The 24,165-nt window shown below is 39.8% G+C and overlaps 2 protein-coding genes and 1 pseudogene across 5 annotated transcripts in view; all 3 read left to right on the forward strand.

Moving 5' to 3' along the window:
* CATSPERE (catsper channel auxiliary subunit epsilon) overlaps window positions 1–9,620 on the forward strand; it is a 76,189-nt gene extending 66,569 nt beyond the window's left edge. Inside the window, 4 exon segments of the mRNA XM_036277762.1 lie at window positions 2,613–2,699; window positions 3,869–4,026; window positions 8,567–8,620; window positions 9,467–9,620. Of these exon segments, the coding sequence (XP_036133655.1) occupies window positions 2,613–2,699; window positions 3,869–4,026; window positions 8,567–8,620; window positions 9,467–9,620 (453 nt within the window).
* LOC118640644 lies at window positions 6,552–6,983 on the forward strand (annotated as a pseudogene).
* A 7,501-nt stretch (window positions 9,621–17,121) lies between the features above and the next one.
* Window positions 17,122–24,165, forward strand: part of DESI2 (desumoylating isopeptidase 2) — a 42,036-nt gene continuing 34,992 nt past the window's right edge. For all 4 annotated transcript variants that reach the window (XR_004961435.1, XR_004961436.1, XR_004961437.1 and 1 more), the window contains exon 1: window positions 17,122–17,397. Coding sequence is in view for 1 of the 4 variants with exons in the window: in XM_036277656.1 (XP_036133549.1) it covers window positions 17,356–17,397 (42 nt within the window). In the remaining 3 variants the exon portion in view is untranslated. The remainder of the gene's footprint in view (window positions 17,398–24,165) is intronic.

Consider the following 24,165-nt stretch of genomic DNA (forward strand, 5'->3'; position numbering starts at 1 on the left):
AAAGAAAATAATTTCTAAACCTAAAATTCTATATGCAATTAAAATAGATGTTAAAAAATGAAAGTGAATAAACAATACTTTACAAGATACATGAAATTAAAAGAGGAAAAAATTTAAGTATAAAAGAAATAAAGAATGGAATAAAAAAGATTTGAAAATTACAAATATTAGAGATAGGCAAAAGAAAACCAAAAGAAAGGAACAAAACTAACACTAATAATGAACAAAGATCTCTCCCCTGAGAAAAAGGATTTGAAGCCTCATATAGAAAGAGCGTACTATATACTTGAGAATATAAATTTAGAACAGCCAATCCAAGTGGGCATCTAGGCAAAAAGTAAGTGTTTTATAAGGAAAATTAAATTAAATTATAAGTAGACATTTTTATAGCAATACGTTATGTCAGGAGAAAATGGAGTAAAATATTTAAGATACTAAATGTAAGACAAGAATTTTTATACCCAGCAAAACTGATTACACTATAAAAGGTACAAACTGCCATCAACATGTAAAAACTCAGATAATACTATTCCCATGAGACTTTCCTGAGTACTTCACTAAATATAATAAGCTTCAGACAACCAAAATTACTAAAGAGATAACATAAGAATTAGAGGTAGAAAAAGAAGAAACATCTGTAACAAAAATAAATTAATAAAAAAAAAGAATTAGAGGGAGCATTATAATATAGTATAGTTACTTAAAACTAAAACAAAATGAGGATGAAAAGGAAAAGAGTATAGCATACAATGAATGCATTTTCTGACAATGTAGATATAGTACAATTATAAATGAGGTAGAAGAATGTGAATGGCATATGCAAAAGAAAAATACAACTCTTTTCAGTAATCATGATGGTGGTGGTAATATTTGTATTGTTATTCTGAAGCTGTGAGTTGTATAATGTGAGATAAAGCAAATGTGTAATGATGGGATAGTCTAACACTATCATTCTTCACTAAGATACATTTAGTAAGAAAGAAAAAGTTAGACAAAATTCCTGAATTTGTATAGGACTCAATATTAACTCATGAGGTGTTAGATATTGATCTGGATATAAGTATATAAATATAATGTTTATAGAAAGAGATAGAGAGAAAAATAGATAAACTTTTCCCTGGAAACGTAACTAATCAGTAGTAATAAGTATCCTTAGTACCCACATTGTTGTGTTGAAATAGCATTTCCTACTAATAGTAACTGGAGGTTCTTAGATGACTGGCTGATTCCAAGCCTGAAGGAGGAAATGTGCAAGATGAACTTGCAGTAGTTTGACATACCCAATAGCAAGGAGGTTTTCAAAGCCTGCTAGGGTCATGTCAACAGTAATCAGAAGTCAACATGAAAAAATTCCTACAGGCCAAAGATGGGACAAATTGAGCTACATTAGGAGAGTGATTGCAATGGGTTAAACCCATCAAATGTGTTAAATCTATGAGTTCATAATAATTTTTTTAAGTTTACTTTTGGAAAATGATAAGAAATCAACTCCTTATTTTGAAAACTGACAAGCAAAGACAAAGAAACAAATATTTATCCTACCTTCCTCAAATAAACTATACCAGTAAGAAAATAGTAGACAAGAGGAAGTATCTCTTTATAAAATTATTCCAGTTCACAAATGAAAAAAAAAAAGAATTGGAATATAATTATTTTACAACCCAAATAATAGAGGTTATTATAAATAAATTTATCTCAACCAATTTGACAATGGACAAATGGAAAAAATGAACAAACGCTTCAAAAAAATGTAATTTAACAAAGTTTCTTATATTCCCAGAAAAGAGTAGAAATCTCTAATCCCATATGGCTTTGCTGATGAAGTCTATAAACATTTTTACTTCCACCTCACAAAAACTCTCCCAGATTATTAGGGTAAAGGGAGCATGTTTCAACTTATTGTGACTCCAGAAGAACCTTAAAACAAAACAGAATTATGAGACAATCTCGCTCATGACCATTGATTCAAAACACTGAAACAATATAGTAGCAAATAAAACTCAATATATTAAAAAATATATCCAGACCAGTTTTGTTTATTTCACAAAGAATTGGGATATCATTTGAAAAATCAAAGTAATCCACTATATTAACAGAATAAAGAAGATAAGATATAAAAGTATTATAATAGTTGATGAAACATCATTTGATTAAAAAATAATCGTCCATATACAACAGTATTTTAAAATAAATCTTAGAAAATTATAAATAGATAGGAACTTCCTTAATTTAATAAAATGCAGAGACCAAAAAAACTATAAAAACATCATACTTTGGGTGAAAATTTGAAAACCTGAAATCAGGAATGAAATGAGTTCTGGTTACCACTACTTTGGTACAACATTGTTCCTGATCTTTGTAACAAAGCAAACAATAACAATAAAAAGTATAGGGATTGGAAAATAATAAATTAAACTGTCATATTATTCAGTTCAAATTAAGAAAAAAGAATTTAAGTTACCTCCACACAGGGTCAATATACAAAAGTCAATTGTTTCTCTGTAAATCAACAAAAATTTAAATAAACATTTTTTTAAATATATAATTTTCAGTGGCATTAAAATACATGAAGTACTTAAGAATAAATTGATATACTATGTATCTTTTGACAGAGTGGTTGTTTAAATGAAGCCCAGACGTGGAAGTCAATGACCAAGCTTAACAAGGACCTCCCATTAGAAGCAGTTTGGGGACCTGAGGTAAGAAAAACATTACCTTGCAAATTGCTCATTTATTTATAAGTAATTTGGCATTTCAGTATTAATAAAGCTTGATGGAAACATGTTTTTTGTTTGTTTTTTGGTACATGCCCTTAGCGGGAACTGAACCCAGGACTTTCTGGTCCGCAGGCCAACGCTCCAACTGCTGAGCCAAACTGGTCAGGGCAATGAAAACACTTTAAAAAATAAATTTGTTTTTGTAAATCAAATCTAATTATTCTGTTGGATTATACTGTGATCTCAAATATGCCTCATCTTAATTTCTGTTTGATCTTCTGTTGCTGCTATTACTAACAATTTTTTAAATTGTTTTTGTTACTAACAATTTTGTATAATTTTATCTGCTGAAAATCTGTTTTTACAGATTGTTAAAATATCTGACAAACATGTTAAAACATTGACAATGAGTCTTTCATTCAATTTTTGTACAACTAATAGATCATTTCTTAATGCCAATTATCAATTCTACACTGCTTTCAATTTTTTGCAACTGAACTTTCTTAAATTGAAATTAATGTTTGTTATTTGGAAAATCAAATCATAGCTCATGAATAAAAAGTGACAGATAAGGTCCCTCAGTCTGTAACGTTCACCTTACAATAAGAATGTTACTTTGGCCCTGGCGGTGTGGCTCAGTTAGTTGGGCGTCCTGCTGGCTCACCTGCCTGGGTTGCAGGCTTGATCCCCTGTAGGAGGCGTGCAGGAGGCAACAGATGGATGTTATAATCTTACATCAATGTTTCTCTCTTCTTCCTTCTAAAGAATAAACTATTCTAAAAAAAAAAAAATAATGTTACTTTGCTTCTACATCAGAATCTATGCATATCAAAATGGAGATATATACAAATTTTGTGTATTGTCCTCTGTATTCCCCTCCAAACATTCCACTTTCTATCCACCACTCCCTAGCTTTACAGCAACGTAACCCTAGGAGCTTCACTCTAACAACCCTTTGAACAATCCTTCAACCCCAATACATCTTTCAATCTATTGATCCTACCCTCCCCCCACTCCCAGGTTACCTTTTCCCTCTTTATCCAGCTTAAATTCCATGGTTAGTAACTATACCGTTCGGGAGCAAGGGAAGATTTCTTTTCTGAGACTAGATGGCTTGATGAAGTGGGTTTTTGTCTTTGTTTTCTGTTCAGAACTATAAGCACTGTTTTTCTTATGCTATTGGAAAACCAGGAGACTTGAATCAACCATATGAGATTATAAACAAGTCTAACTACAACCATTTAATTTGGCCTTTGCGTCATACTGGAATGTATGTGTTTCGAGTGAAGATCCTGGACCCAAACTACAGGTGAATATAAATGTTTTACTATAATAATTTCAGCATTAGTTCCTCAAAGTTACAACTTTTTAATTGAATTTTTAATTTAATTTATTGGGGTGACTTTGGTTAATAAAAGTATATGGGCTTCAGGTGTACAGTTCTATAATACATCATCTGTATATTGTATTGGGTGTTCACCACTGCAAGTCAAGTCTTCTTCCATCACCATTTATTCCCCATATACCTTCTTCTACCTCCCTCGCCCCATTCCTCTCTGATAATCATGATGTTGTCTGTGTTAATTTGATATCACCCTGATATTCAATTTTTGTTATTATTTACATATTTGCTTTTTCATTTTTGTAGCAATCACATTAAACATTCTGTGGGAGTAAAAGATAACCTTTCATGTTAAACATTAATTAATCAATTCACAATTACTATGTTTCTTGGCTGTGACAGATGCAAATATAACATAAGCATAATCTCAGTCTTCAAGATGCTTATAATTAAACAGGTTGGGGAATTAAACAAAAACCAAGGGAAGTTAAATCCGGGCATATGTTGAGATATTTTTCAAATACAATCATTTGTATTATTGTTGGGCAGAATAATAATTCAAAGATGGGAAAGATCAATGCTATTTTGAGCATCAGAAGAAAACTTCCTGGAGAATAAGAACACTGGTAGAATTTACATTGCCCAAGGACTAGAATACACCCTTCAAATGAAAGAAATCACAGTAATAATGAATGTCTACGGCTTGTGGAGTCATGGAGGAAGGTGGAAAATACACTGAATGAGGAAGGTAGAAAACAAAGGAGGCAGACTAATTTGAGGCATAATGTTGAAGTCAATTTCAAATCATGTCCTAGAGAGCTTCCTCAGCATCTTTCCAAGGGGAGTGTTATGATGAAAGTATCATTCCTGAAAATTAGCCTGAGAAGAGCATAAGGAATGGTATAAGAGGAAAGGAAACTATACACAGATAAATGAGAAGACTGAAGTGAACAAGGCAAGAGGTCAGAGGACGGCCTGGTGGCAGTAAGAATGGAAAGAAAGGAAAACGTCTAATAAATATGTGTCCAAAATGAGAGATTCTATTGACTTAATGTGGCAAATGAAAGAAAAGAAGGAATTGGTATGGTTTCCAGTTTTCTAGACTAAGTAATTAAAATTCATGTTCTTTCCTTTGACCAAAATAGCTAATGGGATGGTTTTTCTCTGGGAGAAGTATTGAGGTCAGAGTCCTGACTTTGCATTTGAGGGAATAATGTAATATCTGAGTGAAGATGTTCTACAGACAGTTAAAAATTCTAATATGGGCCTTGTGTTGAGAGGAATAGCTGATAATAAAGAGTTGAAAATATATATGGGGGTCTCTTCTATAATGATTCTATGAGCACACATAAGTTTACTGATTTCCATAGAGAGAACAAAAGAGCTTCAGAGGAAACTAGCATGGGTCTCTAGGTTTGGAGATGGAGGAACAAAGACTATTCTTAAAGCTCATCTGAAATGTTTGAAGGTAAGAAGCTGCTTACAGGTACACTGGCACGAGGAAGGCTCAAGAGTGATCTAGTGGATGGAAATGGGCTTTCACCAATGGTGGGAGGCAATGTGTGCATTTGGGGTTCACATATGGACTCCATGAAGGGAAACTGAACTTGCGTTATCATGAAAGAGACCATCCCTGTTCACCTCAAGAGTAAGGTGATTCCAAAGAGAGAAAAATGTATGGGGAAAACCATGGGAAGCCAGGAGCTAAGGGGTGGCTGACAAATGGCCAGACAGAGAAAGCATCACCTAAGTCCTAGAATATCAGGCGAAAATTCCCATTTATGAGAAGGGAGTGTATGGGCCCTGGCTGGATAGCCCAGTTGATTACAGCATCGTCCTGACGTGCCAAGAAGCAAGCAATGAATGCATAAACAAGTGGAACAACAAATTTGATGTTTCTCTCCCTCTCCTCCCACCCTCTCAAAAAATCAACAAATTTTTTTAATTAAAAAAAAAAAAAGATAGGAGTGTATGACGAACCCATTGTGCATGCGGCATGTGGGAATGCTAGCTCTCTCCCCTCAAGGGGAAAAGCTAATGTTGGGTAACCAATACATGAAGTCTCAGCCACATAAGATTTTGATCTTCTACATGTGCCCAGCTCTGGAAAGCTCTGAAACAGCAGCTTGCAAGCAGAAGACAAAGCTGAGTGAAGAAAAGGTAATGAATAACCATCCCTTCTTCTCAATGCTACCTCTTAAGCATGATTCAGGCCCAACTGTGGGCAAGGAAGTTTTTTAATGTTTGAGAGACTAAAGTTTTATAAGTACATTGGTCAAGGCTCTTTATTACCTGGAAATATTATGTCCAGTATTTTATCCAGGGGCAGGGAAGAACAATTCCACAGAGAATTTTTTAAAGGAATAATAAGATAGAATAAACTTTCTATTTCACTCTGCAAAGTCCAATAAATGAGTTACACTAAGATATGTCAGCATCACTAAGTTAAGAGGGAAGGAAATTCCTGGAAGAATTAAAAATGTCGGTCCAACATGACCGCACCCAGTGGCTGTACAAACTGTGAGGAGTTCACCTAGTTCCAGGAATTATTTAAGGTGATGAGGCTGACAGATGACAGAATAATACATGAGTTAAACACTAGTGTTCCAACAGCTTCCTTTGCAGGGAAAATTGATGCCAGCCAAACCTGTAAACAACTTTATGAGTTTGATGAGGCTCTTGCCAGTAGGGACAGAGTCATAAAAAAGTGTACAGCTCTAACTTCATCAGTATTAAAACACCTCCAAGGAGAGAGAGAAAAGAATTTGGATGATTTAATGTTACTAAGGCAACTTAGAAAACAATAGACAAAGTTGAAACAGATGTAGTCAAAACTGAATGTTGAAGAAGTAGTAAATGACAGGAACTGGAAGGTGTTTGATACACGCTGCTGAATTCACTTCAAGCATCCAAAAAATGAATAAAAAAATACTTCGTTAAAAGGACCAGGTCATCTCATAAAGGCTAAGGATGACAGACATCAACAAGGCAGGCTTCGTAGGATGATTTCTGAGCCAGCAGTCCAAGACCTTTTGTTGATTTCAGGCCCACTTAGCCAAGACCTCAAGTGTAAATAATTCTGATAATTATGGAAAAATCAACTGCTATTTTATGCTGATTGTTTGTTTGTTTGTTTAAAAAAAAAAAAAAAAAAGATGTTTTGTAACTATTAAAATAATTTTCTGACTCAAAAGAAAAAGAATAAAAAATGTCATAGTCTGGAGTCACCATTAACAGAAGAGTTCCACAAAACTCTGTTTCAAAAAGATACCTGTACCTCCATGTTTATTGCAGCATTATTTACAATAGCCATGATATGAAAACAACCTAAGTGTCCGTCGATGGATGAATGGATAAATAAGATGTGGTACATATATACAATGGAATATTACTCAGCCATAAAAAAGAAGAAAATCTTTCCATTTCAACAACATGGATGGATCTTGAGGGCATTGTGCTAGAAAATTTACTTTGCTTTGAATCTTAATTTTGCCACTAGCAGATATGCAGTCTTAAGGAAATTGCTTTGTCTCTTTGAGCTTATTTCTTTGTCTGAAAAATGAGTCAATAATACCTACCTTATAGTACTCTGAGGATTAAATGAACCTGGGTAAAAATCCCTATCTTTGCTGGGCGCTTGGCAAACACTCAATAAAATTAAGTTTCTTCTTTCCTCTTCCTCCCACATGAAGGTAAGTGAAATCATATCATTAATGTTTACTTAGCTATATCCTGCCTCATTCCACATAATATACTAAGTTATGAGATACTCAGTAACTTTAGAAATAATAACACAGTTTCATATATCAACTTCCTAACATTCTCAGCTTCCTGGAGTCAGCCTACATCAGGTGAACATCACATGCACTTTGATCAGAAAACCCTGAATTCAAATCCCAGCTCTGCTACTTACAACTGTGTAAACATTTGTAAGAAGCTTAACCTATCTGAGTCTCCATTTTCCTTATCTAAAGGAACAGTTGCTATAAGTAGAGTATTAGGTACACTACCTGGTAGATAGCAAACACTCAATTAGTATTATTTGCAGTTAAGTATTAATGGTCAAAAAATGTTAACTTATCATTATTTTTATCAATACTTATTTTTTCAAAACATCTGTATTACAACTGCCATATTTATGGTGAGTCTACCTATATGTACAAGCATCTAAGTACTACAATGTCGTAGTTAATAATACTATTATTATTAATTTTTATTAATAATATTATTGCTGTTGTCTTGGGAACCACTATCAAAATGGTACAAAGCTGTTAGGAGGACAGTGAGGTTACAGTGACCAGCTCTAGTAATTTTGTAGCAAGCAACCCATCACACACATGGAAGAGTCATCACCGCTGTTATGTAAATGTATCTATTCTCTCCCTTGTCAAGAAAATGACACCTTAACTAAGATTATATATAATTTGATCATTATCACAGAGATGTGGAGGGAGCCTTAATATATTGTACTTAATTTAATCTTTAATATTATTTTTCTAATTTGCAGTTTCTGTAATCTAACAGCTATCTTTGCAATAGAGATCTATGGATTGATTCCCAGGTAATAATTGTACCTAATCAGGCTTTAAAGAGAGAAGTTGCAAAAGACACAGGTGGCTGCTAAAAAGGACCCTAAAATCTCTGCTCTGTATGTGATGTCCTAGAAAGTGTATGTATCTATCATACCAGGGATGCAGCAGGAGGGAACTCCTGAGAAGTGTTACTGCAGCTGGGTCCCCTTCTGTCTTTCCATCAAACGTCCTTCAACTCCACCGAAGGGGCAGTGGGCAGACTGGCAGTGGGACTGGGAGGGGACAGTGGCTGTGCCTGCACGGACCCTGAGTTAGCCATAGAACAATGGCCATCGTCCCAAGACATCCAGGAAACTGGTTAGAAAAGCATTTCCCTGGACTCCAGGACAGTTTCTTTGGAGAGCAGAATAAAAACTCTTAATAGTGAAGTTGGAACCGCAAATGACTTTGCTTCTCTGTCCTGGGCCTGGTTTTTGTTTTTGTTTTTTTATAAAATGTTAAACAAATGCGTAAGACAAACCATTTTTTATGTCCCTCTTTAAATATTACTGACTCCTCAATGTGTTGTGCTAATGGGAGGTTAATGGTGCGAATAATCTGCAAATGAGATAAGCCATGTGTTGTTTCTAAGTAACTTTGGGAAACACAAATAGCCTTTTTGCAGCAACTTCTCATGATATTGATCACACTGTCTATTTTCCTGCCTGGTCAGCCTCAAACACTAAAAGGTAAACATTTTGAGGGTGGACAGGATGTCTTATTAATCTTTGTTCTCTGTCAGTGGAATAGTAGCTAGCTATTCAGAAACTGTTTGACAAATAAATTAACAACCAAAGTGAACAATACCTTCTAATGACTTTTTTTTTTTTTTCCAGTCCAAATGGCTACCTGGTTTTTTCTTTCCTCTTTCTCCTGATGCTACTGTTCTTCAGTATTCTAATTTTTAGCTACTTCCATTATATGAGGATTTACAAACAATATATTTATGAACCAATTTACAAAACTGAAAGAAAACAAAAGAATTATTAGGAAAAAATGAATGGTTGTTTACTACAGATATGTATATGTAGGAATATATATATATTTGTTTATATTGAGAACATGTTTGACCAAGAAATACTTAGAATAAAAGTTCATAGTATCATTAAATTCAAGATCTAAAAAATGTTCTTAAATTATCCAAAACAAATATTTTCATATATATTTCATATTATAAAGTTAATTCTTAATGTATTTGCATTTATCTTAAAAGGCAGTCTATAAACTCATATGGCTTTTTTTTAAATAAAAATATTTAAAACTAAATTTGGTTATTGCCATCCTTCCTAACAATTACAGTAAATTGTGAAAATGTATAAATGTGTCAAATATTTTTTGCATGCAATTTTAGATGACTGTAGTTAATTTATCTATAACAAATGTGTGTGGATTTAAATAATCTGTCAAATATATTTCAGAAGTTTTTCTAATGGCAGTCACACATGAAATGTACAACTTATGATACCAAAAATAAGAAGGTGATGCTCTAATTTTTAATTGTTTTAAATTTAATGCTCAAAATAGGCTTTTAAAAAAATTTTTTTATTGGTTTTAGAGAGAGAGAAAAGGAGAGAGAGAGATACAAACATCGATGAGAGAGAACATTGATTGGCTGCCTCCTGCATGCCCCCCACTGGGCATGTGCCCTGACCGGGAATCAAACCGATGGCCTTCTGGTGCGTGGGTTGACGCTCAAACACTGAGCCACACCGGTCAGGCAAAATAGGTTTCTTAATTTGTCCAGATATTATAACAGCTTTCTAAACAATTAGTATTTGTAACACTCAGAGTCTAACCAGAGAAGCAGAGCCAACAGGAAGTGTGTATGTGTAGTTATCATTGGTTGTCATGGCAAAACTCTAGAAAAACAATGCCTATCAATAAGTAAATGGTTGACTAAATGATTGTACATTGACCACATAGATCAATCTGTACTAGTAATTTAAAAGATTTCCCACAAGGTTTTATTAGATGAGAAGAGCAAGCTACAGAGAAGTATTTCCAGTTCAATGCCATCACATAATCAAAACAAAGCTCTGTGTAACTGACCAGGGCATTAGCTGCTTCCCTCTTAAACCCACCGCCATATTTGCACCAAGGTCTCACACACCCCCAAGGCTGCTCTGTGTCCTGTGACCTGGTACAATGGAAATATTTAGGCAGACTGGATCCTAGCTAGACATGGGATTCCTGGTGGCTGGCCTCCAGGACTCCTGAAGGCTTTGCCAAACCTTTCTTTTATTACATGGCAGTTGAGGACACCTCCACCCAATCTCTCTCTGCATCTGATGACTCTCTCAACCTTCCTTAACTTCCTATTTCCTTTCATAGAAGAACTTCCCCTAACAAAATCCTTGCACATTTAATCCTATGTTGGTAGTTGTTTCTCAGAGGACCTGAACTAACCCAAGTGGTAATAGCAGTGGTCTGAGAAAACAAGCAGTCAGAGGGGATTCGGGTCTGGCGCACCCAGCACCCAGCAGGCAAAGAGGGCACCTGAAGGATATGTGGGGCATCAATAGCTCCTGACTCAAAGTGGCAGTTAGTAGCCAAAGTTTTCCCTCGTAATGACATGGGGAAATGTACTTGTGGAGGGCAATGTTATGGCAGAAGCAAAGGTGCAGGCATTTGAAAACATGGGGCTAACAAAGGCAGTGAAGTTTGCTGGTTACTGCTAAGCCTTTACATATATGTTTTTAACTGAAATACAACTGGCATACAACACTCTATAAGTTTAAGATGTACACGTGTTGATTTGATACATTTATATATTGCGATGTGATTACCACCATGGCATTAACTAACACCTCTATCACATAACATAATTCTTTTGTGGTGGGAACAACTAAGATCTAGTCTCTTAGATCCTCTGCCCCCTCTTTAATTGGGTTTTGTTGTTGTTGAGTTGTATGCGTCCTTTATATATTTTTATATTAACCCCTAGTGGAAATATCATTTGCAAATATTTTCTCCCATTCGGTTGGTTGTACTTTTTGTCCATAGTTTCCTTTGCTGGGTAGAAATTGATATAGATTCAATACAATTCCAGTCAAAATTCCAATGGTATTTTTCACAGAAATAGAACAAAAAATCCTAAAATTTATAGTACAAAAGACTCGAATAGCCAAAGCAATTCTGAGGAAAAAAGACACAGCCACTGGTATCACACTCTCTGATTTCAAACTACACAACAAAGCTATAGCAATCAATATAATATGGTATTGGCAGAAAAATAAACACACAGACCTATGGCATAGATTGAGAGCTCAAAAATAAACCCATACATATATGCACAACCAATTTACAACACGAGAGCCAAGAAATACAGGGGAGAAAAAAGTTTCTTCAATAAATGGTGTTGGGAAAACTGGACAGCCATATGCAAAAGAATGAACCCAGACCACTATCTTACACCACACACAAAAATTAATTCAAAATGGACTAAAGACTGAATGTAAGACTGAAACAATAAAATACATAGAAGAAAACTTAGGCACTAAACTTTATCTCAGAGATGTTTTCATACATTTGAATTCCAAAGGCAAGGAAAACAAAATAAAAAATAAACAACTGGTATTTCCTTCTTGACACAGAATTTATTAGCAAACATTGCTCAATATAAGAGGGTCATTGTAGACTCTGAAGATATTTTTCACAGGAAGTCGTTGCCACAAAGGAATTTGGCCTGTTTGCATGGCCCCTGAGCAAAAAGTCAAGGCTGCTTAGTTTCTCTGGAGCTAAGTTATCTCAGGTATAAATAAAAAGGGACTACCTCGCCCTGGCCAGTTTGGCTCAGCGGTTAAAGCGTCAGCCTGCAGTCCGGAGAGACCCGGGTTCGGTTCCCACTAAGGGCACGTACTTCGGTTGCAGTTTGTTCCCGGCCCTGGTTGGTCGTGCAGGTGGCAGCCACTCGATGTGTCCCTTCACATCGATGTTTCTCTCTCTCTCTCCCTTCCTCTCTCTCCCTCCCACTCTATCTGTACAAAAAATGGAAAAATATCCTCGGGTGAGGATAAAAAAAAAAAGGGACTACCTCAAAACTTAGTCTATATATATATTTTTTTAATTCTCACTCGAAGAATTTTTTCCATTTATCTTCAGACAGAGTGGAAAGTAGGTGGGGAGAGAGAGAGAGCAAGAAAAAAACATCGATGTGAGAAAGACACATCGACTGGTTGCCTCTCGCACCCGGACCAGGACCAGGGACCGAACTGCAACCAAGGTATGTGCCCTTGACCGGAATCGAACCTGTGACTCTTTGGTCCTTGGGCCAACGCTCTAACTGCTGAGCCAAACTGACCAGGATTAGATATATTATTTTTTTAATATATTGATGAGTTTTATTTGCTACCATTTGTTCAATGATCATGAACAAGACTGTCCCATCAGAAAAGATCAGAAACAGTTCACATTCACATGGTCAACCACATGCAATTACCTGCCCATCCTAAGGAAGTCCTCAGTAAACATCCTCATACAGATAACAAAACAGCAAAGAAAGTTCCTGTCTGGTCTGGTCATCATGCCTGGGCCCCAGCTCACACTGTACCAATTAAGAATAAAAAAGCCAATAGGGCAGCTGATTGCCCAAATTTCAACAAAGATGATCTGTACCTTAGCACCAATATGTGATAATTCTCCTGCAGACATGAAAGCACAGGGTTGACAGGTGAGCTACGTTGGACTCCTACCACCTAACCAGGGAAAATTATATGCCTCTCCTAAGATGGTTACCATTCCAGATATAGGGTAGCAATGCCTACCTGAGCAATTACTGCAACCACTACAATCAAAGATTGACCAAAGATCAACCACATTCCACTGCCATATCAACAACCTGGTACAATTACCAAAGACTTAAAAAGTTACTTCATGACCAGAGACATCTGAGACAAAAAGCACCATCGCTCTGAATTTCCCAGCTATGTTTTTTCTTCCGCTAGCTGGCAATTTTGATTTGGGAAGTGGACTGTTTCAAGATCTACTGTAGAATCCACATGCCCACCTTTTAACACCAGACTACTTATCCAACTGAAGCAGTCAGTGTAGTCAACCAATTACAATTCATCTAGCAGGGTGATGGGGCAAGGGGTGCAGGAAGGAACTGAGGATTACCTCCCAAATATTTCTCATAATATAATAGAGAGAAGACCCGTGGGATTCTGGGACACACAGCCATTCTTCACTCTGAGAGCAACCTCAATGGAGGTGACAGTTTCATGTAGCCATGTGGTAGCCATCCTTCAGGATAGCCCCCAGTGATCCACCTCCTGGTATCCACACCCTGGTAGTCTCCTCCCACACTACTTCCAAGATTAGGTAATAAAACACTGAAGTTTCCTTCTTTGTCACTCTCCTACTCGCTTCTGGATCACTGTCTCTAGGAGAAGTAGCCACCAGGTCATGAGCAACCCTACAGAGAGGCCCATGTGGTGATCAACATGGGTGAGCTTGGAAGTAGATCCTCCAGTCCTGGTCAAGCCTTCAGATGTCTCCAACTCCATGAGAGACCTTCAGCCAGAAACATTCACCCAAACATGAATCACCTGCTCTCAGATACCTGACTTTAGAAACTGTAAAATGTTTGTTTTGAACTGCTGTGTTTTGAAGTAATTTGGTATACAACAATAAATAAGACATAGTCAGACTCAGTTCATCTCTCCAACACAGCTCAGGTAGCAATACATTTTTTTTAATGTTTCTATTGATTTTTTAGAGAGAGATAGAAGTATTGATGTGAGAGAGAGAAACATCAATCAGCTGCCTCCTGCATGCCCCCCACCGGGAAAGGAGCCCGAAATCCGGGTATATGCCCCAACCCAGAATCAAACCGGGTCCTCTCAGTCCATGGGATGACGCTTAATCCACTGAGCCACACCAGCTGGGCAGCAATAAGCTTTAAAATATTTTTCCTTTAGAATGCTTTGGACAACTTACATCTCTCTCCAGGGTGCCTGAGAAATTGTTTGTGGGAAGTTGCATCAAGGCTACTCTCTCTCAGTTTCAAATCTGCCTTTCTAATTGCTGAGGCCCAGCCTCTGCAAACCACACTTCTGCTCTGCACCTGGCTCCCTGGTCAGGGTCTCTCACGCTAGGTGCTGTTGGGAAACAAAGGCGAGAGGGTGATGGCTTCCTGTTTCCCACCTTTCCCACCAGCATGAACTTAGTCATGCTCCTCCATCCCCGCAATGGCAGCACTTATCAGAAGCGATGCTTGATTTCTAGCTTGAAGTCTTAAAAACTACCCAGGACCAGCGTCATTGTGCCTCTCAGACACCAGCAGCACCAGCTTGCCAAACGTCTCTCTTCAGAGTTTTGGACTGTAGCTCAATAGGGTTCTCCTCCAAGCTTTAGAAATATTTAAATCCCAACCTCTTTGTTCCCCCTGCCCCGGGGCCTAGGGGTGATAGCTGCTTCTGGTGCTTACTACCTCTCTGATGCCCTTTTTGTCTTTTTAGGCCTCTTATACCCAATTTATAATATTTTATATGACATTTTCATTGTCGACATTATTGGTGTGCTTTCTGTCTCCTGGCAACCACCCACAAAGAACTCTCCTTATTTTAATGAATAAATATACACATTTTTCCTGTCTCCCATTGGTTTTTGGGCTTCATATGGGCAGGAGATGTACTAGTAATACACAGTGGCTGATACATAAAAGGTACTCATTTAATACTTGTCCGATGAATGAATGATGAGTAATTTCGGCTATTGGATCAATAACCTAAATTATATAAGCAATACAATTCATTGCATCGTCAGACAGTGAATTTAGTTTTGTACCTGATGAATTTGCAGTGACCACAGGACATCCTGTCTGGTGGGCAGAACATCAGCTCCTCAGAGATGTCCACATCCAATGCCCCAGAACCTGTAAATATACTGTATTACCTTATCTTACCTTACATGGGGAAAAAAGACTGTGCAGATGTGATTAGTTAAGGATTTTAAAATGACATCACCCTGGATTATCCAGGTGGACCCAATGTAATCATAGGGGTCCTTATAAATAAAAGGGAGACAGAGAGCAGAGAAGATATTATGATGGAAACAGGTCTGGGCAATGTGGCCACGAGCCAAGGAACGAGAGCAGCCTCTAGAACCTGAAAAGACAAGGGAGCAGATTCTAGCCTAGAGCCTCCAGAAGAAACACAGTCCTTGATTTTAGCCCAAGGAGACCCATTTTGAGTTTCAGACCTCCAGAATTGCAGGATAATTTGTGGCGGGTGGTTTTTAAACCACTAAGTTTGTGGTCATTTGTTACAGCAACAGTAGGAAACTAATACATCTGGTAGAGAAATCCAATAGGCTGCAGATTATAGTGGCCTAGTGCACAGGAAAGAAGGGGGTTGGAGATGGGGGCATCAGACTTTTCCGCATACACTGATAGTTTCACTGAGAGAGTAGATGAGCTCACAAAGGGCAAAGGGAGAGTGTGGAGTAAGAGATGAAGTGAACCAGTGGTTTGGGCCTAGCAGTGCAGCTAGAACTAAATGGTGTCAATGGATGGTGCCTTTCCTCACACCTGTAGCTTGTTCAACGAGGTTAAGTGGAAAGGAAGGCCAGCTGGGTACACCAAAAATAAATTTTAAAACTTTGACCACAACCTGTCTGCGGACAGTAAACTAACAGTCATGCACACCGCACTTACTGTCTCTTAACACTGCCTGGCAGCTCAACCCTCTTTTCCTAGCATATTCTCCCTATTTTACACCTTCTTCTCTCTTCAAATACCTTCCATTCCACCTCTCCTGACTCTCCAATGATCATCTTGTGTCTTATTCATTAAGAAAAATCAAAGCAAATCATAAATCCTCATTTCCCCACCCCCAAATTTCTAACCTGCTTTCATTTGTCCCTGTATCTTCTATGCCGTCACTATGCACCTGCATCTACCTTACATGCTGTCACTGTGGATGAAGCATCTCTCCTACTACCAATGGTCAACCCCTGCACTTGTGCACTGGATGGATCTCTTCCCCTCCTTACCTTGCCCTTGGAAATCTCGCCCTCTCTCCTACATCACCAATTTCTCTCTTTACAAACAATATACCGTAATATTCCCATGTTTAAAATGCCCTCCATGGACCACACAGCTCTGCCCTATCATTGCCACAAGCTGCCATAGTCTCCATTTCTTCACTTGACAGTCGCTCGTCAAGCCTTGCCGCGCAGCATGCTGGGAGTTGTAGTCAAGGGCTGGAAACACCGCCGCGACGAAGGACCTCGGTTGCTGAGACTCCGCCTCTGCGCTTCAGGGGCCCGCGGGCCGACCCCACTGCACGCTGGGAACTGCAGTTCCCCTGGAACCCCGCGCCTGCGAGGTGGGGTGACGCGAGCGGCGCCATTTTAGGTCCCGCGGTGCGGCCGCGGAGAGCCAGAGCGCAGGCGGGCTCCGCGGGGCGCCGGGCTGGCTCCGCCCCCGGGACTCCCGGCGCCCGCCCCTCGCTCAGGCCCCGCCTTTCCCCACGTGTCTGCCGCCGAGGGGAGGTTCCTGAGCCCGAGCGGGCCCGCCAGCAGTCGGCCCCGGCGGCGCAGAGGCTCCTGTCGGCGGCGCCCTGGAGCGGCCCGGCCTCCCGATGCTCCTGCGCCGGCTGCCGCGGGCCGGGCTGTGCGCGTAGAGCCGGCTCTGGCCCCGTGAGGCGTCCGCGGGGGCGGGAGCGGCCTCGGCCCCGCGGAGACCGAGCGGCTGGAGGACGAGGCGGCGGCCGCGGGGAGGAGGATGGGGGCTAACCAGTTAGTGGTGCTCAACGTGTACGACATGGTGAGTGCGGCCCCTGGCGGCGCGGCCCGGCGTCCTCTCGCCGGCTGGGCTCGGACCCCGGCCCCATCGCTTCCTGCCTCGCTTCTCCGCCTCCAGCTAGTTCTCCGGGGGTGGGGGAGGGGAGTACTGTGATTTTCTAGTCCTTGAGCGTGTTCGTGCTGCCCACGGTGCCCGAGGGCTTGGGCTTGGGCCAGGGCTCGGATCCGCCCGAGTCTCCCGTGACCCCAGCTGGGCTCGGACCCCGGCCCTGGGCCCGGCACCTTGGCCGACGAGCAGTGTCCTTTCCGCCAAGCTTCGGTCGCAGGTCTGACCTCCCGCTCCCACGACAGGGAGTCCGGGGCTGCCCCACTTCCCCGCCGCGCGGTGGCCGGCTCCCCCCCGCGCCTCCCGAACCGTACATCTCTCTTCATGCCCAAGTCTTCAAAACTCTCCACCCCTCTTAAAGTCCAGAAAGTCACCGCTGTCCATGTCGGTGCTAGAATCCCTCCACAGAGGTGCACGGGAGCCAGCGCACCCTTGTCGCCAAGGCAACCTCAGGACAATCAGTGAGGCTCAAATGTATCAAGAAAACAGCCCAACTGAATTGTTTGGAGATCATGGTGGTGCTCCTTTCCTAGACCCTGAAGACCACTTTCCAGGTGATGCAACAGGTATCTGACGTGACCACAGGAGAGGGAAGGGAAGAACTTGTTTGTTATGTCACCTAACTTTGGAGTATCCAGTCCAAGGATTGGCTTGCCTTGTAATTGCACTCGAAATACCCGGTGGAGCATTGTCGAGGCGTGCTCGGGTCTGTTTGCTTTTGGTGATTAGTTTTTGTTTTGTAGGTTTCTTCATCTTTCCTAAAATTTCTTGTAAGTGGATGGGCAAATGAAAAAGTATCCCTCATTGTTTTTTGTTGGCTTAAAGATGAAGAAGAACAGATACTGGAGGTCAGAAGTCTTGGTTCTCATTCACAGATCTAAACTTTTTCTTCCCTTGCATTGTTAATACGTTTCCAAATTCACAGTGTAACATCTAGGGGAGAAAAAAATGTCCCTACCTTAATCTGGGAATTACATCAGGAGGGTGTAGAGACTGCTTAGGGTTTGAGGTGAGTTCTCAGTTGAGTTCCCATAAGAGCTTGGAGGTTAACATACTGAGAGAAGTGAAATATGAAACAGTTACAATGAAGAATAATCATAGAGATCCTAGAAAAATATGGTCCTTTGTAAGGTCTTTGGCCTTTGTCATTGGTTAAGAAATAATTCTCTAGATTTAAACTTTTTGTGGTCAGATGGCTACCTTTATTTTTCAAGACTTTAAATTGCCCTTTTACTGTTTTTTTTTTTTACCCACTCCAGTGATCTGAACTTGGCTTCTTGTTTATTCGTAACGATTATAAATCGTCCCTCAAAATATATTCTGCTCTTGAGCATATCTCGTCTTCTAGATTGTTAAACCCCTCTCTAAATTAGTATTATGCAGTGACTAGGAGGCCACAATTTCTTAGCCTAAAAGAAATCTGTGAAAATAGGAAGAGTCGTTTTGCTTTTTCAATAAAACTGAAAATACATTTTTTGGCATAAACTTTTTACACTTTAGTTATTCTGTGAATCACAGAAATCATTGCTAATTGTGGTTAATGTAGGAAAAACTAGAGACACTGAAACCACATTTTAAAGGGAAGAGTGTTCCAAAAGATGTTAACAATATTCACTAATTAACAAAGATCTTGTTCCTCACATCACTTTTGTAAAGAGGTAGTTACAGAGCAAGTAGGTAGAGGAAAGGATAAGTTGAACCTGTCTAGATGACTCAAAATAGGGAGGGTCTGGAATTTCCAGACCATAGTCTGATTCATTATCTTCTTTACTGAGTAATTCTCATTTTTTTATTTCTTTTTTTTAATTTGTTTTGTTTTGTTTTTAATCTTCACCCGAGGATATTTTTCTATTTATCTTCAGATAGAGTGGAAGGGAGAGAGAGAGAAATATCCATGTGACAGAGACACATCACTAGCTGCCTCCTGCATGACCCCGACCAGGGCTGGGGACAAACTGCAACCAAGGTACATGCCCTTGACCAGAATCGAACCTGAGACTCATTGGTCTGCAGGCCGACACTCTAACTGCTGAGCCCAACCGACGAGGGCCATTTTTTATTACTTATACATTGCTTTTTCCTGTCAACAGGAGAAGCAGCATGTAACTGTTTATCAGAATGGTAAATAGTTGAATCATTAGATTTATAATAAACTTGCCTTTGTATGTTCTTTTGAGGGCTTCCGTTTGTGATTTATGTCACTAATTCAGCAACCTACAGTTATTTAGTTATGATCCTATAGAAGTCACAAAAATGAATTAATTATCCTTTCTTCTTTAAGGAGTTTAGAATATCATAGGGAAGGTACAACAGTAATAGCATGGTTTGCGTAAGAGCAGAACAAGATGTTAGGGAGGGATTACATGAGGTTGTAGGATCAGGAAACATTGAAAGATAAAGAGGGAAGCTTGGAAGACGGGCAGGAACTCCACAGACACATAACTGTCAGCCTAATGGGAAAGCACAGGCTGAATGTGGGAAATACTAGCTGGTCCAGAATAACCAAAGTGCAGGATACATGAAAGGAGTCAAACTGAAAGTTTGATTAGAACTTTTCTTAGTTTGGGGCTGGACTGAAGGGCTTTGGGGGTCTGTGAGCCAGGGGACCAACTTAAAAGTTTTGTGATCCAGAGCAGCATGATCAGAATTGCATTTTGGAATTAAGACCAGTTGAGGTACAAATTTGTATCTGTTAATATTCATTTCGCTCAAGTCAGTATTGGTTTTTAAATATTTTTGCTTGATATCAAGGGCATATTCCTATTTTTGGTTAATTCTCACCCAAAAAAACATAATCCTTACCCAAGGATATTTTTCCATTGATTCTTTTAGATAGAGTGATAGAGTGGGAGGGAGGGAGGGAGAGAGAGAGAAAGAGAGAAACATCTGTGTGAGCTGGGGCAGGGGTCAAACCTGCAACCCAGGTACATGCCCTTGACCAGGAATCAAACCCAAGACCCTTCGGTCTACGGGGCTGATGCTCTGACTGCCGAGCCAAACCAGCCAGGGCAGGGGCATGTTCCTTTTATCTTTGGTAGTACTTCATGTTCAACATAGATGCCTTTGATGAGGATTGCTGTCGTTGTACCACCTAGCGTATCAGCTGTCTCTCCAGTCCAAACTTTGTAAACATGCACTAATAATCATTGTTTATAGGGACCTGTTGCCATGTATCCTTGCGCCTCTTGTCTGTGAGACTGTCACCTGCTCCTATTCACTAGATCGGGAGCTGGTGATCATTTATTTTCTCCTGTAACTGCCATATGTACAAAATCATCGTATCGGGGTCACCTGTATTAACTTCCTTCTCGTGGGAGAATCATGTAATCTTCATAAGGCTACCTAATCTTATACAGCGCTGCTAAATTATTGCTTGCCACCTTCTCAGTGATTATGTTTCTCTTTGTACCTTGGGATAATCTGCCACCAATAAAACATGCCCTGGAGTATTTTCTGAGTCTTGGGAATGAGGTTATTCACGTATTCCTAATTGACTGGCCTGCATAGTAAAGCAGGTAATTCAGATTCATTTCAGTTGCTGGGACAATCTCCGATGTAGTCAGGCACAAGATTTTCATTTGTCATAATTCCAGATTATGTGCTTTTCAGATTATTTTGGCTACTAATGAATTTTTATAAGGTAAAAATATGCAGTAGTGTGATAATGTGTGTAGATTCATTCTATAAACAATTTTCTTCCTGTTTTGAAATAGTATCTGTACATCTTCCAAGCCTTAGGAGAAAAGACACTTTCCAGAACTCTTCAAGTAAGGAAACATTGCTCTGCTCTCCCTTCAACTCTTCCGAGAGTGCAGGGTCATGCAGGTGTGATAGGATCTGACTTCCCACACGGCAGCAAATCTGTCAGACTTTTTTTGCTGTTGTTTTCCTTTTTGTCTTTTGTTCTTTTTCTTTCTTTTTCCCTTTTTTGTTTCGATTTGATTTGTTTTTTTAAGTCAGACTTTTTTAATGTGTTCCAAACTCATCTGAGCATACTGTTCACCTAAATGATTCCATAATATTTCTAAAGCAATATGTCCAGTAACAAACTTTTCCCCTCTTTATCCCCACCTTAGACCCTTCCCCTTTACTCCATCCAACATCCCCTCCAAACCTCTCTGCTATAATTTTAATAACTATCACCTTCTATTCAGTTGTCCAAGCCAGAACCCTGAGAGTAAAACTAAATTCCTCTTTATTGCAAACCCTTCATAATCAGTTAAGTTTCCAGGCCCTGTCTCTTGTTTTGGTTTGGTTTATTCTGTGTGAAAGTAACAGCTTGACAATCAATGGCTTAAACCGGAAGGAGACTTATCTTAAGTCCACAGATAAACAGACCTTGGGTTAGGTCAGCAACTCAGCTGGGTCATCAAGGACCAAGACTTCCATCCTCTACTCTGCTGTCCTCAGCATGTTGGTTTTTGTTCTTGGTTGTCCCCTCAGAGCTGTAAAGTGACTATCATAGCACCAAATATAGTGCCCTCATTCAGCGGGATGTGAAGGAAGGTAGAGGTGAGTCAGGCCTTCCTCTACATCATGGTTCTCAGCCTTCCTGATGCCCTGACCCTTTAATACAGTTCCTCATGTTGTGCTGACCCCCAACCATAAAATTATTTTTGTTGCTACTTCATAACTGTAATTTTACTACTGTTATGTCTTAGGTGACCCCTGTGAAAGGGTCATTCGACCCCCCCCCAAAGTGGTCGTGACCCACAGGTTGAGAACCGCTGCTCTACAAGCACCCCTCTCCTTTCAGTAGAAAAGGCTTTTCCAGAGCCACCCCCTTTCCCAGGAGATGGTCCAGAACTGTCTCACGCGTGACTGGGGAGAAGCTGAGAAAGGGTGTCTGGCTCTGGGAGCTCTCTGGTGAGTGATGGGTAAGGAAGGCAGGGAGTCGGAATGGCAGTCCGCTGGGGACCTGTGATGTCCACACATATTTTATTTTCGGAGTATTCTTTCAAGTGAGTACTTGACCCTCATTTCCACTGTTGCTTCTCAAGTTCATGTCCTCATTATCCCTGTTTGTATAATAGCCTTCTTACTGGTGTCATTTTTTGGTATTACTTCATTTTAATCCATTCTCCCCTCTGTTACCAAAGGACTCTTTCTGAACCATAAATGATTGTGCCATTCTTTTATGTATGTATGTATGTATGTATGTATGTATGTATTTTTTATTCCTTACCCAAGGATATTTTTCTGTTTATCATCAGATAGAGTGGGAGGGAAGGGGAGAGAGAGAGACAGAGAGAAACATCGATGTGATAGAGCCACATCAACTGGTTACCTCCCATACCACCCGACCAGGGCCAGGGACAAACCGCAACTGAGGTACAAGAGACCTGGGTTCGGTTCCCACTAAGGGCACGAACCCATGACTCATTGGTCTGTGGGCCGATGCTCTAACCACTGAGCAAACCAGCCAGGGCATGATTGTGCCATTCTTTTTATTTTTTTAATCCTCACCCAAGGACATTTTTGCATTTATCCTCAGATAGAGCAGGAGGGAGAGAGGGAGAGAGACACATCGACATGAGAGAGACACATCGAGTGGCTGCCACCCACACGACCCCAACCGGGGCCCGGGACAAACCGCCACCGAGGTACATGACCCTAGTGGCACATACGTGTTTAATGCTCTTTATGATGTAACCCCTACCTGACTGTTAAAGGCCCATCTCCTGCAAATCCCCCACTACTGCCCACACACTTTATGCTCACACATTAACATTTTTTAGTTATCCAGGCAGGCTTTATTATACTAGTGCACACCTCAGTATCTTTGCACATGCTAGTCCTTATGTCTGAAATACCCTACTTCAAAACTGATCAGCTGCAACCTCCTGTTCCTTCTGGCTATAGCTTAGCCTTTCTTCATCGAGCTTGGGTGACCTTCTGTGCCCTAGTTGTATTTTTATGTGCCTCAGTCACTGCATGTATTATAATTCTGTGCATCCCACTAGACTGAGTTCCTTGATAGCTCATACTGTCACCAGTGTCTACAACAGGGCCTGTCCCTATAAGGTGTTCTGGAAGTAAATATTCACCATTGAATGGGATTTTAATCAGGCAGTTTTATAAGGAATGTTGTCACTACTTAAATAGCATGAAAAGGTCCTCTGATCCCCTTCTGTTTGTGCCAGATATCTATTTCTGTATTTTTTCTTCTTCGTACTTTTACTTAGTGCACTGCTGGATTTTAGCTTTCATTGCTGGAATAGGGTGACCAAATGAAAGGGGGAGGGGATCATGGGAATGAGATAGAAAAATATCAAATGTTCTTCTTTGTCATAGTTTTTGTCTTTTTAAGCACCATGGGACTAGGCTGGGGAAATGTTTTTAATCTGTTAATTTTTTTGAAGTTGGATCTTAGTCATTATTTGGAACATGATCTTTCCAAAAACATTGTCAGTTCCTGAATTTTAACCTGGATTAACTAGTTAATAGGAACTAGTCTTAATCTTCTTGTACCAAGTATGCATCTTGGGCCAGTGCCACTTACACCACTTGATGTAGAAACAGTGACCCAGGAGTCCAGGTAAAAGAGAGAGGACAGTCCTAAATCTGCTCTCCTACATTATCCATGACAGTATCGTTTTTATTTTTATTTTTTTGTTTAGTTTTCATGAAAAAAGAATTCGGTTTCTGTGAGTATTTGTTTTTCATTCCTGCAATAACAGATTG

This window comes from Molossus molossus, unplaced genomic scaffold, assembly GCF_014108415.1.
Source record: "Molossus molossus isolate mMolMol1 unplaced genomic scaffold, mMolMol1.p scaffold_m16_p_23, whole genome shotgun sequence".
NCBI lineage: Eukaryota > Metazoa > Chordata > Mammalia > Chiroptera > Molossidae > Molossus > Molossus molossus.